Genomic DNA, 14336 nt, shown 5'->3' with positions numbered 1-14336 from the left:
GAGTGGATTGAATTTCGACCACATTATGATAATATTATGGTAGCAATTGATAGACGCCAATGATCGTTTTCGATACATAGTGGAGTAACATATGAGATGTCTGTCTGGTGTTTCATTGAAAAAGCAGTCCATAATGAGAATTGTTACACCATACATTTTTATCCTCTCATTGTTTGTTGCTTAGCGTCAGGTTTATAGGTACTATTACGACATAACATATTAATAACTTGTCGAAAACATGTTAAATTAAATCATAAACCTGTATTGTCATTGTTTCAAACATATTTTTAACCCCTGACCCAAAAAGAGGGGTGTTTTTATGTTGGGGGTTTTTAAATTTTAAGTTATGTCTCTCGTGTGATATCAGTTACTTATTAAAGAAAATATTTTTTTAAAGTACAAATTTTTTATAATTTTTTCAAACAATTACTGTCCCAACTCGTTTTTGGTGTAAAAAAGCTGGCAACAATGCATACTGTGTTGTAGATGGTGAAAACATGGTGTAAGAAATAATTAAGTAGTTCTCATTGATATTTTATTTTTTACAGCCCGGCTTTATTGGTGAGCTGCCAGCATTACAGGAGCTATGGCTAGACCACAACAAATTGCAGTTTTTGCCATCCGAAATTGGGAACTTGAAGGCTTTAATATGTTTAGACGTCAGCGAAAACAAATTAGAGAAAATCCCAGAAGAAATAGGCGGCCTCTGCTCCTTAACTGATCTCCACCTCTCACAGAACATGCTAGAAACAGTGCCTAACGGTATCGGGGAACTATACAAATTAACTATATTAAAATTGGACCAAAATAGGTTACACACTTTAAATGAAAATATAGGAAGGTTGGTGAAATATTTTCTTTTCCATACATAACATATCTGGAAACACATTTCTGTGATGTGTCGCAATGCTGGGTTAATGCCGGGTATGAAAATGTGATACGCCAATTGCAAATGCGTTCTGATACAGTCTTTATTTATTAATATCCAGTTTTTTTTTGTAATTTTTAGAAATTATTTGAGGCATTTGAACTAAATGAATGATTAACAATTTTTGTTTCTTTTCAGCTGTACAAATCTCCAAGAGCTTATCTTAACGGAGAATTTTTTAACTGAACTACCTAAATCAATAGGGAATCTCAAAGAGTTGACCGTATTGAATGTAGATAGGAATTCTTTAGGTGAAATACCACTCGAAATCGGCAATATGACGCTACTGGGCGTTTTGAGCTTGCGGGATAACAAATTAACCAAATTGCCCAATGAACTAGGAAATTGCAAGTCTCTACATGTTTTAGATGTTAGCGGGAACAGGTAAGCACTTTAGCACTATTTAGTTAAGATCCAAATCTTAAACAAGGTTAAAAGTAGTGCCTTCCTTTTCACTGTTACCTACAGAAGAAGATGACTATGAGAATCCAATGTCTTGATTGAACCAAAGAGTCCTTTAACAGTTAGACTGCATCATAACTTGCCTTGCCAGCAGGTCTGATTGCAGCCAAGCGCTTGTCTATAAATCAAAAAATCTGCTGGGTACAACTCTAAACAAAATTGACATGTCTAAATCTAATGCTATCCTTTTCTGCAAGGAGCATTATGAAAGGGATAGCAATATATTCAGACCTGTTAAGTATTGTGTACAATAGGATTGGCAAATTATCTGTATTAATTACTATTTGCTAAGATAATGTTTAAAGTGCTTTATTATATTTCACAGGTTAAATTATTTACCGTACACATTAGTAAATTTAGAATTAAAAGCAGTATGGTTATCAGAGAATCAGGCGCAACCGTTATTAACCTTTCAAACGGACAGGGATGAAACAACGGGAGAGAATGTCCTTACTTGTTTCTTACTGCCACAGCTGAGTTATACTCAACAGCCAGGTATGAACATGTTATATTATTACAAAGGTTTTGATGGAATTCTAGCAAAGAGGTTTCTTTTGCTTTTGGTGCAATATTATTTATAGTGTTATGATGATGTTCAAAATACAAGCTCAAATATGTAAAGTGTACTTTGATTTTGCTGTCTTTGCTTATAGTTAAAACGAGATGAATCTTTGTCAGACACATAAATCTATCGCGTTTTGACTCTTAAGTAAAGTCTGAGCATATTCAAAGTAAGCTCTATAAGATCTTGGTCTTGTTGAAAGCACACTTGTGGAGTAAAATAAAACTGAGCCGTAGTGTCTTTTCTGGTAACTATTTAAAATGGGCTTTATTTAATTTAGCCAAGGATCAAATTTGTATACTTAATGAGAACATCTATTACGCAGTAGGGTATATTACGCTGTGCTTTGAGTGGCCACAACCAGCTAAAGTAAATAAAACTGAGTCTAGATATCTATAGAGCACACTTTGACTTTCAAACTTTACTTCGAGTTAAGAATTATGTCAGAGATATAAATCGGTCTGGTTTTAACTCTTAAGTAAAGTCTGGACTCTGGGCAAAGTCGAAGTATGCTCGATAGATTTTGATGCCTGAGTTTTTATCCAAAAAAGACGCTTCTGTTTCACTTTGTAAATGTGCAATCGGCGGTAGCGCCTTACTCATTATGATACTTCTATTGAGAATCTGTAACATCATCATAGTACGAAAAAGTTTTTGCTTTTTAGTATAATATTTTTAGCTTTCACTGTTTACGAGAAATTTAAAGCACAGAATATATACAACAATCAACTATTTCAAAGCAATGCGCAAACAGTGTGAAATTGACCAAACTTATTGACTTATTAGGGGGTCCTTTGGCCGTTTAGTTGCCTCAGTGCCTCGAAGAGCACATTTCGTCCCCAGTTACTAAGTCACTAACGTCTGCTAATTCATACTAATGTTATAAATGCTAAAGTGTTTCTGTCTGTCTGCTAGCTTTTCACAACCTATCTGCTGAACCGATTTTACATAAGATGTTTGTAAACCTAAATCCACGCTGATGAAGTCGCGGGCATCTTTATGTGGTATAGAGATAGTTTGCTTCCCACAGACGGATATAGGCTACTTTTATTCCGGAAAATCAAAGAGCTCCTACCGAAATTTACGCAGACGAAGTCGCGGTCACCTATACCAGTAAATAAATAGTCGTTGAACTTACGAATCAAAATCGTACTCTTAGTCGAGTCATATGCAGAGATTAACTGCATATTTTGATGCATGATGATAATTATGCACTGCATTATTATTCTAAGAAATACTCTACCATTATATTGTGACTAGAGAAAAGGAGTTCCATGCCACAACTCTCAATGATGAGAAATAAGATATTCTGAAAGAGAGATATTCTGTTCTGTAAATTTTTTAAATGCACTCGGTAGACATTTCTTTATATCAAATCTAGTCACAAAGTAAGTTTCTTTATGAGCATTAAAATAAGAAAGCGCAATACAAAAAGTTACAAGCGCAAGGTGTGTGTACGTTGGATGTTATTTGGGTGAACATTACCTTGAACTGTGACTGTCTATTTGGTCCTTCGCATTGCTTTTTTGTGCTTTCACTTTAATTATGCAAGGTGTCTGTGACCATTTACATCTCTGTGACTATAAAGATATCGTAATTTTTATGATTTTTTTGGAATTTTGATAAAAAGTTCACTTGCTGCGACATCATTATAAATGACAAATGACCCTGATAAATAAAGTTATAACACACCTAAAGCTGTTTGTAATTTTTTCTCATTACTATATTACTCCATATTATCCTTAATGTATGATAGATAAATGATAATTCATAATTTATCTTATAATTCATGATTTATCTTTATGTAGAGCATTGTAAATAGTCACTGACCCCACGTTTGTTTTTGTTTTTGCCGTGTAAATATACTAAAAGTCACTTTTGCCACTTGTCACATACAAAATAGAGTTGGATCATACGTCAGAGGTCGGCAGTGGCACCTGGTTCAGGGAACACAGATTTAATTCACAGTCACAAGAGCTTGATAGGATAAGAGGTAAGTTTTAATAGACGCTTTTATGATATTTTCAAGTTTTAACATGGCCCAAGAATAAAAAGTGTGAGTTATTAAACTTATTTTGTCTCCCTTCTTCTTTTCCACTTTGCCATTTATGTCCTCATCCAAAACTTGAAGTCTCCTTCGAGCTCTTCCGACCAACCCCCATACAAGTGTTTGGTTCTTCTTTAATATCATCCAATCGAAACTCGATGCAATTTTGTACATGCTCTAGAAAGTAATACATTTTCTGAGTTTTTCTGGATTTCCGTAAAATATGTATTTTTGAAGTTACGTCCTCATAGATTTGTATGATTGTAAATGTCAGTAATAATATAATTCTTGGAAAATGTTAAAACTTTAGGGGAAACGTTACCCTATTTTACTTTCAATCCACAATAATTGAGCTTTTTATTTTTCTATTAGTAAAGCACAACGCTGCTTTCCCACTTAATTTTAAGTTTTACATATACACTTTTTAAATCACAGTTTAAAAGACAAGACACGTATTTTCATCTATAAAAAATGACCCTCTATTTTCTTGTTTTAAGTTTTCAAAGTATTTCAATTCTTATAAATGTATTTGTCCGTTTTCAAGTGCTTTTATGTTATTGTTTGTCTTTATTGTCAGCGCTAACTGCAATTTTATTTTGTGATGTCTTTATAAAGTAAGCAAAATCCGAATAGCCATGGCCTTTCAATAAAACTTTGACGCTCAATCCTATTTTAAGACAATTAAAAATGGCATTTTACGTTAATTAATGAATTGCAAAATCTATTATATGCAACATAAAAACAGTATTTGTAAGGCAAGTTAAATATGAGGCATAACTTGCAGTGATCTCATTTAGCATTCAAAATTGTTTTGTCAAAGTTACATTGAAAACCATAACTTTGCTTTTGTGACCAAGTTAAATATATAAGATGCATTATGTTTAACAGAGGCAAATCTATCGAGAGACAGAGACTCGGATGATGGCTGGGAAGAAAGAGAGGCATCACGAACTATATCCGTCAAGTTCACAGAGGACGTTCCCGAGGCGAAAGAGGTGAGGTCATGCTGTTGTTTCTTACTTTGTAGAAGAAAGTCTTATTTTAGGGACGCTTCCAGAACATTCTGCCACAACTTTCGAATTTGTTGTCACAGTATCCGTTCAACCACTAGTCACCAATGTAGAAAAGTAAGCAGTTGGTTTAGAAACAACGTCTATAATGTATTAACTAGGCAAAGAGCTTACTTAGCACTCAGCTCGATATTAGTAACGTTAGAGTGATGCCAGTATTGCAGATAGTATGATGCCTAAACAAAATCAGTATTACTTACCATAATTATACAGTACCTTTATAAGTTATAAGAATCTTTATATTAAATTGCTAAATTATCGTATTATAACTTTATAAGATTGTGATTTTCTTAGGAAAATGAACCTTAACTAAAACGTTATGTTAATCTTTGTATTATATTTATATAATTTATGTTGTAATAAAAGTGCAGTTTAACAATTTATGTTTTATTTTATTGCATGCACTAAATGTATTCGCTAAGACAAAACAAAACTAGAAAGCAGGGTTTGATTGTCTGAACCACCTGTCATGCAATATTTATAAAACCACACTTGCCTTGTACTTGTTTCTAAAGAACATACCTATAGCTCATAAGTGAAGAATGCAAGATGCATTATCAAATTCTTGCGGTTTTCTAAAATGTTCTTTGGATTTTTTGGCGATCCTAGTTATGTTTTGTACCTCATAGCTGTAAATATTGTTACTGAAATTGTCACTAAATTACAACTTAATAAAGCGATGTTTATTGAGCAATGAGAAAAACATTTTCTTGCTCTGTATTATTTAGGTAGTGTTTAGTATGCAGCTAGTGTTATTTGTTAGGTAGTCACAGTGGCCTAAGTAAGATTCATCGCTGGAATAAATCATCATGAAGTTCATAAAAATGCATAAAATAAGGTGTGGTCCAAAACGAAATCTGAGCATCTCGACCCCACACATTCTTGTCTCTTCTATCCTTAAGACTGTTTTTGTTAAGTGCGAAGTCAAGCTTCTTGAGGAGGTCCTGAATGAAGCTAGTCTACTAGGCTGAGTGAAGCAAAGCAAGCCGGCGACATCCGCAGTGAACGATTCGTTGACAGAGGGAGTCTTCTGGTATAACCTATTTTAAAACTTGACTCCCTTGGGCCACCAACTAACGTATGAGCCAATACCACTTGCGGCAGAATAGCGATTACACCTTTTTTGACAGCGATTCGTTTACGCGAATCACTAAAGTACTACTAGCGGCATACTAGACACTACCTTTTTATCATAAAGAGAAGAATTTTCAGATAAAATTCGTATCATTCATAGTGATATCTGGCACATCTATTTAACTTTCATATTGCATTTTATCTGGTAGCAAAGTCTGCCGTTATCTAGCTATAACATATTTCACGCTATCTTAAACTTAGATAAATAGCAGTGATCTCACTGTGCTATCATTGATAATAATATAATTACTCTATGGGATGGTTGTACCTACATATATTATAGCGTAATTTTTTATGCATATCGAATATAAATACTATTTTTCCTAACTGGATATATATAACAAATAAAATGTTTTAAGTATTAAAATGGAATAAGAAGATAAAATTAATATTGCATACTGTTATCGAAAATATATTTTGCGTTGGTATAAAACACACGCAGAAAAATAAAGGCGAGAGCTAGTTAAACTAGTTAAAGTATATTCGGTATAATTATATTAGAAATTAAGTAAATATTTTTTAATTCATGGTTTTACTATGTGAAATAGGGTAATGAAAGTCAGAAAGACAAAAATTATATTTCAAAAGTTTTACAGCTAAGTAGCTGATTCTCATAGATAATAACCATCGTGATGTCAGCTCGCCCACGCGTGTTCGCGTCTGTAACAGAAAATTGTTCTAGTTACTCTAACAGTATACGTAGTTAATAGTTATGTACTAAAAATGTTTTTGAATGTGATGCATATTATCATTGCAATATAAACTCGTGCCTCGGAGACCATGTAAAGCTGTCGGTCCTGGGCCTGATCTCTCCGATCGTGTTGAAATTCCGTCCCATCAGGCTATGAGAGAGAGAGCACATACTTGTGCATTATAATATCTCCCGCGCAGTTGGCTAATCTCTATACTTGGCCATTTGGAGTATACACTTGGCCGAAATTCGGCCGGAGACGCAAAAACGCAGATTAATATAATCATAGTAATGTTCAGTATGATTATATTAATCCGCGTTTTTTTAAAAGCAACTAAACCTTACCTCCTTTATCTAAAAATATGCTATCGAAATTAAAGACTCAATCAAATTTTACCTAATTTTCCGATCTTGAGTGTTTATTAAACTCACTGATAAAGTTCTATATTAGTTAAGATACTTTATTACCCCTATATCTTACTCGTAGTTACAAACCTAGTCAGACAATATAAAAAAAAGTAACGTGGATGGGGCCTTTCTGCAAACACACATAGGAAATATTTGTTTTCAAGGTTACATCGATTCAGGAGGACAGTGAGGACACGACACCGTCCGATTCTTTCTTCGGCGCACAAACAATGCTAGGGCTGAGGAGGCCGTTAGACGTAGTGCGCAAGCTAGTTACCACACAGCGGAGGGCGTCCCTGCAGAGACTCTCCTCCTCTATTACTAACCTCGCTGAGGTACAAGGCTGTGCGAATGGAGTGCAATCACACATGTATATCCCCATATACATATCCATATACCAAACAAATCGATTTATTCTTTTTTGATTAAGAACTTAATATTCGAACATACGGTTGTTATATTTGGGGAGAAATTGAATTAAAGTTTCAAAGATTTATTTGGAGAATACTTATGAATAATTTAACTTAACTTTTATAGTGAAATAACTTGTAAATCAAAACGTTAAAATAGTACTAATTCGATTGGATATACTATCTCAACCAATCTAAATTGACAGGATTAGAAATCTGTCTCTTTCACAACGTGTTTCGCGGATAAGGCTAGCATTATTAACAAGCCTCAATAGCCCAACGGTTATAGGAGTGGACTGAATCTGAAAGGTCGGCGATTCAAACCCCATCCGTTGCCACTCCTAGCACAAGCTTTACGCTTAGTTAAAGGGGAAAGGGGAATGTTAGTTATGATTGAAATAGCTAATATTCTTTAAAAAAATATTTTAAAAGCTGTCTATTTAGTTTGTTCGGAAACTGTATGAGACCATATTATAAAAAAATATTGGATAGTTTTATCGATGTCTGGAAAAACACCAATGTGAATTTGGATTCTATGTTTATTTTGGTTCACGGAATTTTACTAATGTATGACGTATGTACAAGATAAGAAAGTAATGGTGAATGCACTCCAGTTACGCTCCATTTGCTGCCTCCACTAAGCCTCTTGGTCCTTTGTTTTCATAGGTTTTAGTTGCTCTGACGCTGCGAGTAGTGTGAGCTATGTATTTAGATAAAAAACATTATTTATAGAACATTAGTATTGGCATTTCATTAGTTTCACGAGCTGTAAATATTATACTTCATCTACATTATAAACACGTATACTTACAATATCCACACAATACGAAACAATTCATTGGAACGTCGTAATTGTTCGTTATGAATTCGCACATATATTATTTACCTTGCACATGTTCTGAAATATTAATTTTCTTTTATTTATATGAATATTAAATATGAATGAAATTCTGTGAACGACACACATATTACCGCTTGCGCTATCCCGGCACTTTCATCAAGGAAATCGTCGTATTGCATCAAACGATTCTATTTCCACTGCTGTAGACCACACGGTACTATTTGCACTGCACTTATGATGGATTTAGCCTGGATTTCGAGAGGCACGTCGTATTGCCTCGGAGGTGAAGTTGAGTGTGATATCATATCCTGTGATTCACGTCACTACGTGTATAATAAGTCTTATTAACATCACGCGTTTAATAGGTTAAATGCCTATTATAATTTTTGGTACTTTTATTAGGGTTCAACAGAGAGATGAGTGTAATTTCACCACATTGACATATACATTGTACACACTGTATTATTTGCTGATTTTCATGGTAGAAAAGTTCCTGCCTTGTAGAATTATCATTACATATGATCAAATTCAAACTTTAGATGCAAAAAAGGTCTGCTGAAATATATGTTATATTACTTTTTGTTATGATTAAGATATAGTTTTAATTCGTTCCTATAGACAGAGATGAGGGATGTCGATTTGAATATCATTGTCAGTAGTTGTCTAGAAATACTTATTGCATTACCTTGACGGAACCCTCATATATATTTTCTGTCTTGTGTACCTTTCACATAAATTAGCTACAGTCTTTGCCTTAGGCAGCTATGAAGCTTTACTTAGTATTAGTAGCATTGCTGCTTTGTGTAGGAGCAACATTCCCTACATGAGATACACTTAAAACAATTACTGAGGTATAGTTTTGATTTTAATAAGATATTTAACAACTACTCAATCCGGAAAAACTTAAATTACTATGAAAAATTGTGTTTTTAATTCGATTTTCTAATTAGGTAATAGTTGTAGTATGAAAAATTAAAATTCCATAATTTGTAAATTAAAAACATTAAAATTAGTTTAGTTTTTACAAATATCGGCACTCCGAGCACTGTTAAGTTATATTAGCATGTGGTTGACGCGACCTTGAAGTTTTTACCCATTCCAAAATCGTCCAACGCGCCTAAAGAAGTTTTTATTTCAATAAGCATGTGCATGTGTTTTTCTAATACGTAATAGAATAGAAATTTACTTACCATTTTTTGGCCTTGAATTAAGTTTTCTTAGAAGTTTAATTGGACGAATTGCGTGAAATCTAAACTAGTTTTTGTATTTCAGACACCGTTTGTGCGTCAGAACACGCCTCACCCTAAGGACCTGAAGGCTAAGGCAGTGAAACTGTTCACGCGGACACCGGAGCAACACCAGCAGACACAGAAACATATCGAAAAACAGCAAATTGAACAACAACCGGTGCATAAAATCCATGACGCACCGACCACTAATGGCATAATCCCGACACCCCCAGAGATCCTGCACGTTCCTGAAGTTGTGGAAGTAAGTTTCGTCTTCATTGGTAGCTGACCCGCTTCGGCTTTGCTTGGAATTTTTGTTAATACATAGGTACTTCCTTAGTCGACGTTTGTATTAAAGCAACCTAAAGATTTAAACTGTATGTTTATATGTTAGCCAGTCAGTTTCTCCTTTTATGTATATGTTACAGTCAAAACCGCTACCTGCTTTAATCTACATTGAACCGTAAACAAACAGGCAAAGTTTTTGAACATAGAGGTTGTTAAAAAGTAATATGTATTAACTAAAATTCAGGTCTAAAACTCTTCGTTAGAGTAAATCATTAAGTTTATATATAAGGTCCAGAACGAAATCGTAGCACGCCGACATGCATGCTATCTTGTCGGTCTTGACCCCTAGAGTGATTTGTAAAGCATGAAGCTCCATAGTGAAATGAAGGTCGAATAGGCGAAGCTGAATGAAGGGGCGTCGAAGTGAGTCTTCCGGCGTAGCCCATTTAAAACTTCAAGGGTAGATTTTCTGATAGCGTTGTCCTTTAAATTTTAATAGCATCAACTAGGTGGCACACCGGCTCCATGCAAACTTGTCGGTCTTGACCCCTAGAGTGGTTTGTAAAGCGTGAAGCTCCATAGCGAAACGAAGGTCGAATAGGCGAAGCTGAATGAAGGGGCGTCGAAGTGAGTCTTCCGGCGTAGCCCATTTAAAACTCCGAGGATAGGTTTTCTGATAGTGTTGTCCTTCCAATTCTAATAGCATCAATATCTTTATCAGCGTGTACAAACTCCGTCAATAGCTGAAGTGACGAAGGAGGAAGAGAGCGACAATCAAGTGGTTCCGGATAAAGATTCGTCGGAGGCAGAAAATGAAGACGAAGATTCCGAAGAATTAGAGGTATGTGTGGTCATAATAAATTATTATTAAACTTAGTAAATAAAAAAAAAAAAACTGAATATGCTATATCAATATGCAAAGATATCTAAAGGTAATGGAACTGTCGTACACAAATCGAAATCCTTAACTGTGACCTAATTGATACGTAAAAGCGTTAAGAAAGGTATAGTACTACAATTTGCCTAAATTGACTTTGATTTCGACTAGCGGTTTTGTTTTCCCATACGACTGAGATAATTTTCCGCTGAAAAATTATGCAAACCTAGATTTTTCCAAAAATCGATTCAGGTGTTTCTTTATAGACATAAGTATCTAAATTAAAATAAAATAAAAATTGGCAGTCAGTGGGGATTACCGACTATGAGCTTAAAAATCAATTACTTTAAACAGACGTAATATTTCAATTTTATTAATTAGTGACAGATAAAGTTTTGCGTACAATACAATAGGATTGATGCCGGGATTGAAATACTAACGAACGTGAACGGAAATCGTAAAGTGGCTGTTATATTTACTCTCTTATAGAGTAGTGCCCCATAATTTACAGTTACATGTCAGTAACCAGGTAAAGACACTCTGGTCGTGGTAAACGGTTTCCTGTGTTCGCTATAAATCAGATGCCTAAAGCAACTTTCACGTAAACTGTTCTAATTCTTATATACTGTATTATTTCTACAAAAGGAAGTTTTGTTGCAGACAAAGTTTTAATTACTTAATTGATAATAATCTTAGTTAATTTATTGGGAAACATCAATAAATAAATTAAATAATAAAAATTAAATAAATAAACATTAATTCATCAAGGAGAATATTTCTTTATTAATATACCTAGATGTCTGTCTATCTATGCCTGACTAGTTTTGTTCAATGGGCTAAGTCTGCTTGCGACGCGCCGCTAAGAAAAAAGAAGAATATATTTATGTTTCAAGTTTATATTTCATGTTGCTGACTTTTGTTGAGATAATATAAAAATTATATAAAAATAAATAATTACTATTATTGATGTAGTTCTAACCAGTATTATAGTACTAACTGACTAACAAAAAAGCCCACTTGTTTTAAATAAACGATTATGGTCTTACTCCAAATTAGCCTTCTCATGGAATAATGTTATAAAAATGCCTACCGGTGAAGCCGTGCCGCCAAGCGATTTAGCGTTCCGGTACGATGCCGTGCGGAAACCTAAGAGGTATGGGTTTCATAAAAACTGCCATTCCCCTTCCAGGTTAGCCTGCTTCCATCTTAAATTGCATCATCACTCACCACAAAAAATGAAATGAAAATTTATTTGCCGAATATGAGTTTGAGTGCCAGGTGAGATCACAGTCAAGGGCTAACTTGTCTCTGAATAAAAAATAAATAAATGAGTGCATTACAAATCTGAGCTTGAGAAAGTACATTGAATTGATGCATAATAAAATTTTGAGCGAGTTTAAAACAGGTGGGCAATGTATGTTGAATCTTTAGTAAATTGATGGGACTCCAGCATTCCACCACGGATGTGCAAGGATGCGTAGCGAGGAATCTGCGTGAAACCGACCAATAGAAACGCATCGTTCATTAGAACTTAGCTTTTTGAACTCTTTTCACATTAAGATAAGGGGACTTGACTTATCACGACAAACCAGTTGTTTAGTGATTGACTGATTGGTGAATTTGTGTTATTGGTGCAACTCTATATCCTAGCCAATATTCATCACTATTGGTGTTTAATGGATTTTAGCTAATGGAAGGTTTCACACAAATCCCTTGCTTCGAAAGACTGCCTAAAAGTATTGCCATTCGGGCGACAAAGGACGGTATTATAAAGGCCGATTCCCGTTACATCATGCTGAAACCGGGCTGTGCTTTGTCGGGTTGATCGCGCTAGTCACTCATAACACTGGGCTGTTCACAAGCCAATAAAATACCCACCGCCGTGCCCCGTCCGTGTCCCGTCCATGGCACGGCTCGGAACCGGTTAGATGTAACGTGAATTGAACTGTAATGCCCGAAATAACCTGCTAATATTGGGTGCTAAAGCTATGGGTGTTTTGGTGACGGTATAGCGGGCGGACGGGCGCCGCGTGGCGTGGATCGGGGTGCGCGACCGCGGCGGCCGGAGCACCGGCGGCGGCGGCCGGCTCCACCGCCGCGACACCCCGCATCACCTCAAGAACAAACGCATCAACCAGATCGATGCGACTCGCGCAAGAGATCTGATCGCGCAGGTGCTGCTTTGCTTGCCTCAATATCACAAACCACAATTACACCTGATGACAGGAAAAATCTTACCTCAAACCTGCGTAGGCGTTGATTTATTTTGGCGGTACAAAGGCTACATATAAGTTACGGTACCTTGTGGTTGTGTTAGATCCGGTGTTTACCTAACCTAACCTGGAGCGGAGAGCAGATGTGTTCAGAAAACCAATACTATTACCACAATCACTTGCCACCAGTTGATATTGCAGTCAAGAGCTAACTTGTATCTGAATTTAAAAAAAAATTAAAGATGATGTGATAACTTTTTCCTATAAAGAATCTGATTGATTGACTAAACACATCTCGTCTCCGCTTCGCTTAGGTGGTAACCGGATTTTAATCATTCGACCATTTCCTTCCTGCGCAGTATGAAACTTAAACCTACGAGTAGGCATAATATAGGGTCCAATATTATGGAGAGATCTTTTTACCTGACGCCAACTGTGATGGTATAATGCCCCTTGGTTTGTCAATGAAAATCTCCCTTGGTTTGTCGATGAAAAAGCTAAGACTTTGATTTTTCCTATATTTTTACTCTTATCGTAAAGCCACGGGCTACCTGTCTTGCTTTGCTCATCGAGCATACAAAAACCACATAAAGCTTTTTAAAGCACCTCGTACTCTGGGATGATCTGCTTGATTGTTTATTTGACCCGTTTCGTATAAATTGCTTTGCCCCTTCCACCACTTTGTACTTAATTAATCATAAATACTACTAACAAACTTTTTTAATTAATTATTCAACAGGACAGAATTAAGTTAAAATCATTACAGGATAGTTTTTACTTTTTATAGCAGTCAGTTGTCTGTTATTTCTTGACATTCGGTGTATTGAGTTTACGAAAGGTACCACTAATACTTTCCTTGACCAAATATGTATGTTATAATTACTACTTTTTGTACCTACTTAATATTTATTTGCTTTTGATAAGTTTATATAAAGTGTAAACAAACACAACTTTCGAAAAGCTGTTTCTTCATATCTGCTTTTATTATCTCTGTGAAAATGAATCCAAATTAAATTAACTGTCTTGGAGACAGTAGAGTGTCGAAATCTTTTGCGTTTTAAGGTATTTTAATTTAATCCACTTCATCAAATATGCCTATTACCATTTCTCAGTGAAAGAAATTATTTGAGTTTTTAACAGAAATGTAGCTGGGGACATTTAAATGCAAAATATTTG

General features: G+C 35.2%; 1 protein-coding gene across 15 annotated transcripts in view; it reads left to right on the top strand.

Moving 5' to 3' along the window:
- LOC123868811 (protein lap4-like) overlaps positions 1–14336 on the top strand; it is a 97810-nt gene that overhangs the window by 34785 nt on the left and 48689 nt on the right. For 12 of the 15 annotated variants that reach the window (XM_045911434.1, XM_045911436.1, XM_045911432.1 and 9 more), the window contains exons 5-12: positions 549–841; positions 1067–1312; positions 1716–1885; positions 3856–3945; positions 4888–4994; positions 9826–10044; positions 10792–10911; positions 12960–13121. In XM_045911434.1, coding sequence (XP_045767390.1) covers positions 549–841; positions 1067–1312; positions 1716–1885; positions 3856–3945; positions 4888–4994; positions 9826–10044; positions 10792–10911; positions 12960–13121 — 1407 coding nt within the window. Of the gene's footprint in view, positions 1–548; positions 842–1066; positions 1313–1715; positions 1886–3855; positions 3946–4887; positions 4995–7282; positions 7638–9825; positions 10045–10791; positions 10912–12959; positions 13122–14336 lie in introns of those variants that run through there. The other 3 variants (XM_045911426.1, XM_045911427.1, XM_045911440.1) reach the window with 3 other exon arrangements.

This window comes from Maniola jurtina, chromosome 10, assembly GCF_905333055.1.
Source record: "Maniola jurtina chromosome 10, ilManJurt1.1, whole genome shotgun sequence".
NCBI classification, from domain to species: domain Eukaryota; kingdom Metazoa; phylum Arthropoda; class Insecta; order Lepidoptera; family Nymphalidae; genus Maniola; species Maniola jurtina.
The sequence above is the reverse complement of the archived record's forward strand: the minus strand, read 5'-3'. Positions and strand labels throughout refer to the sequence as shown.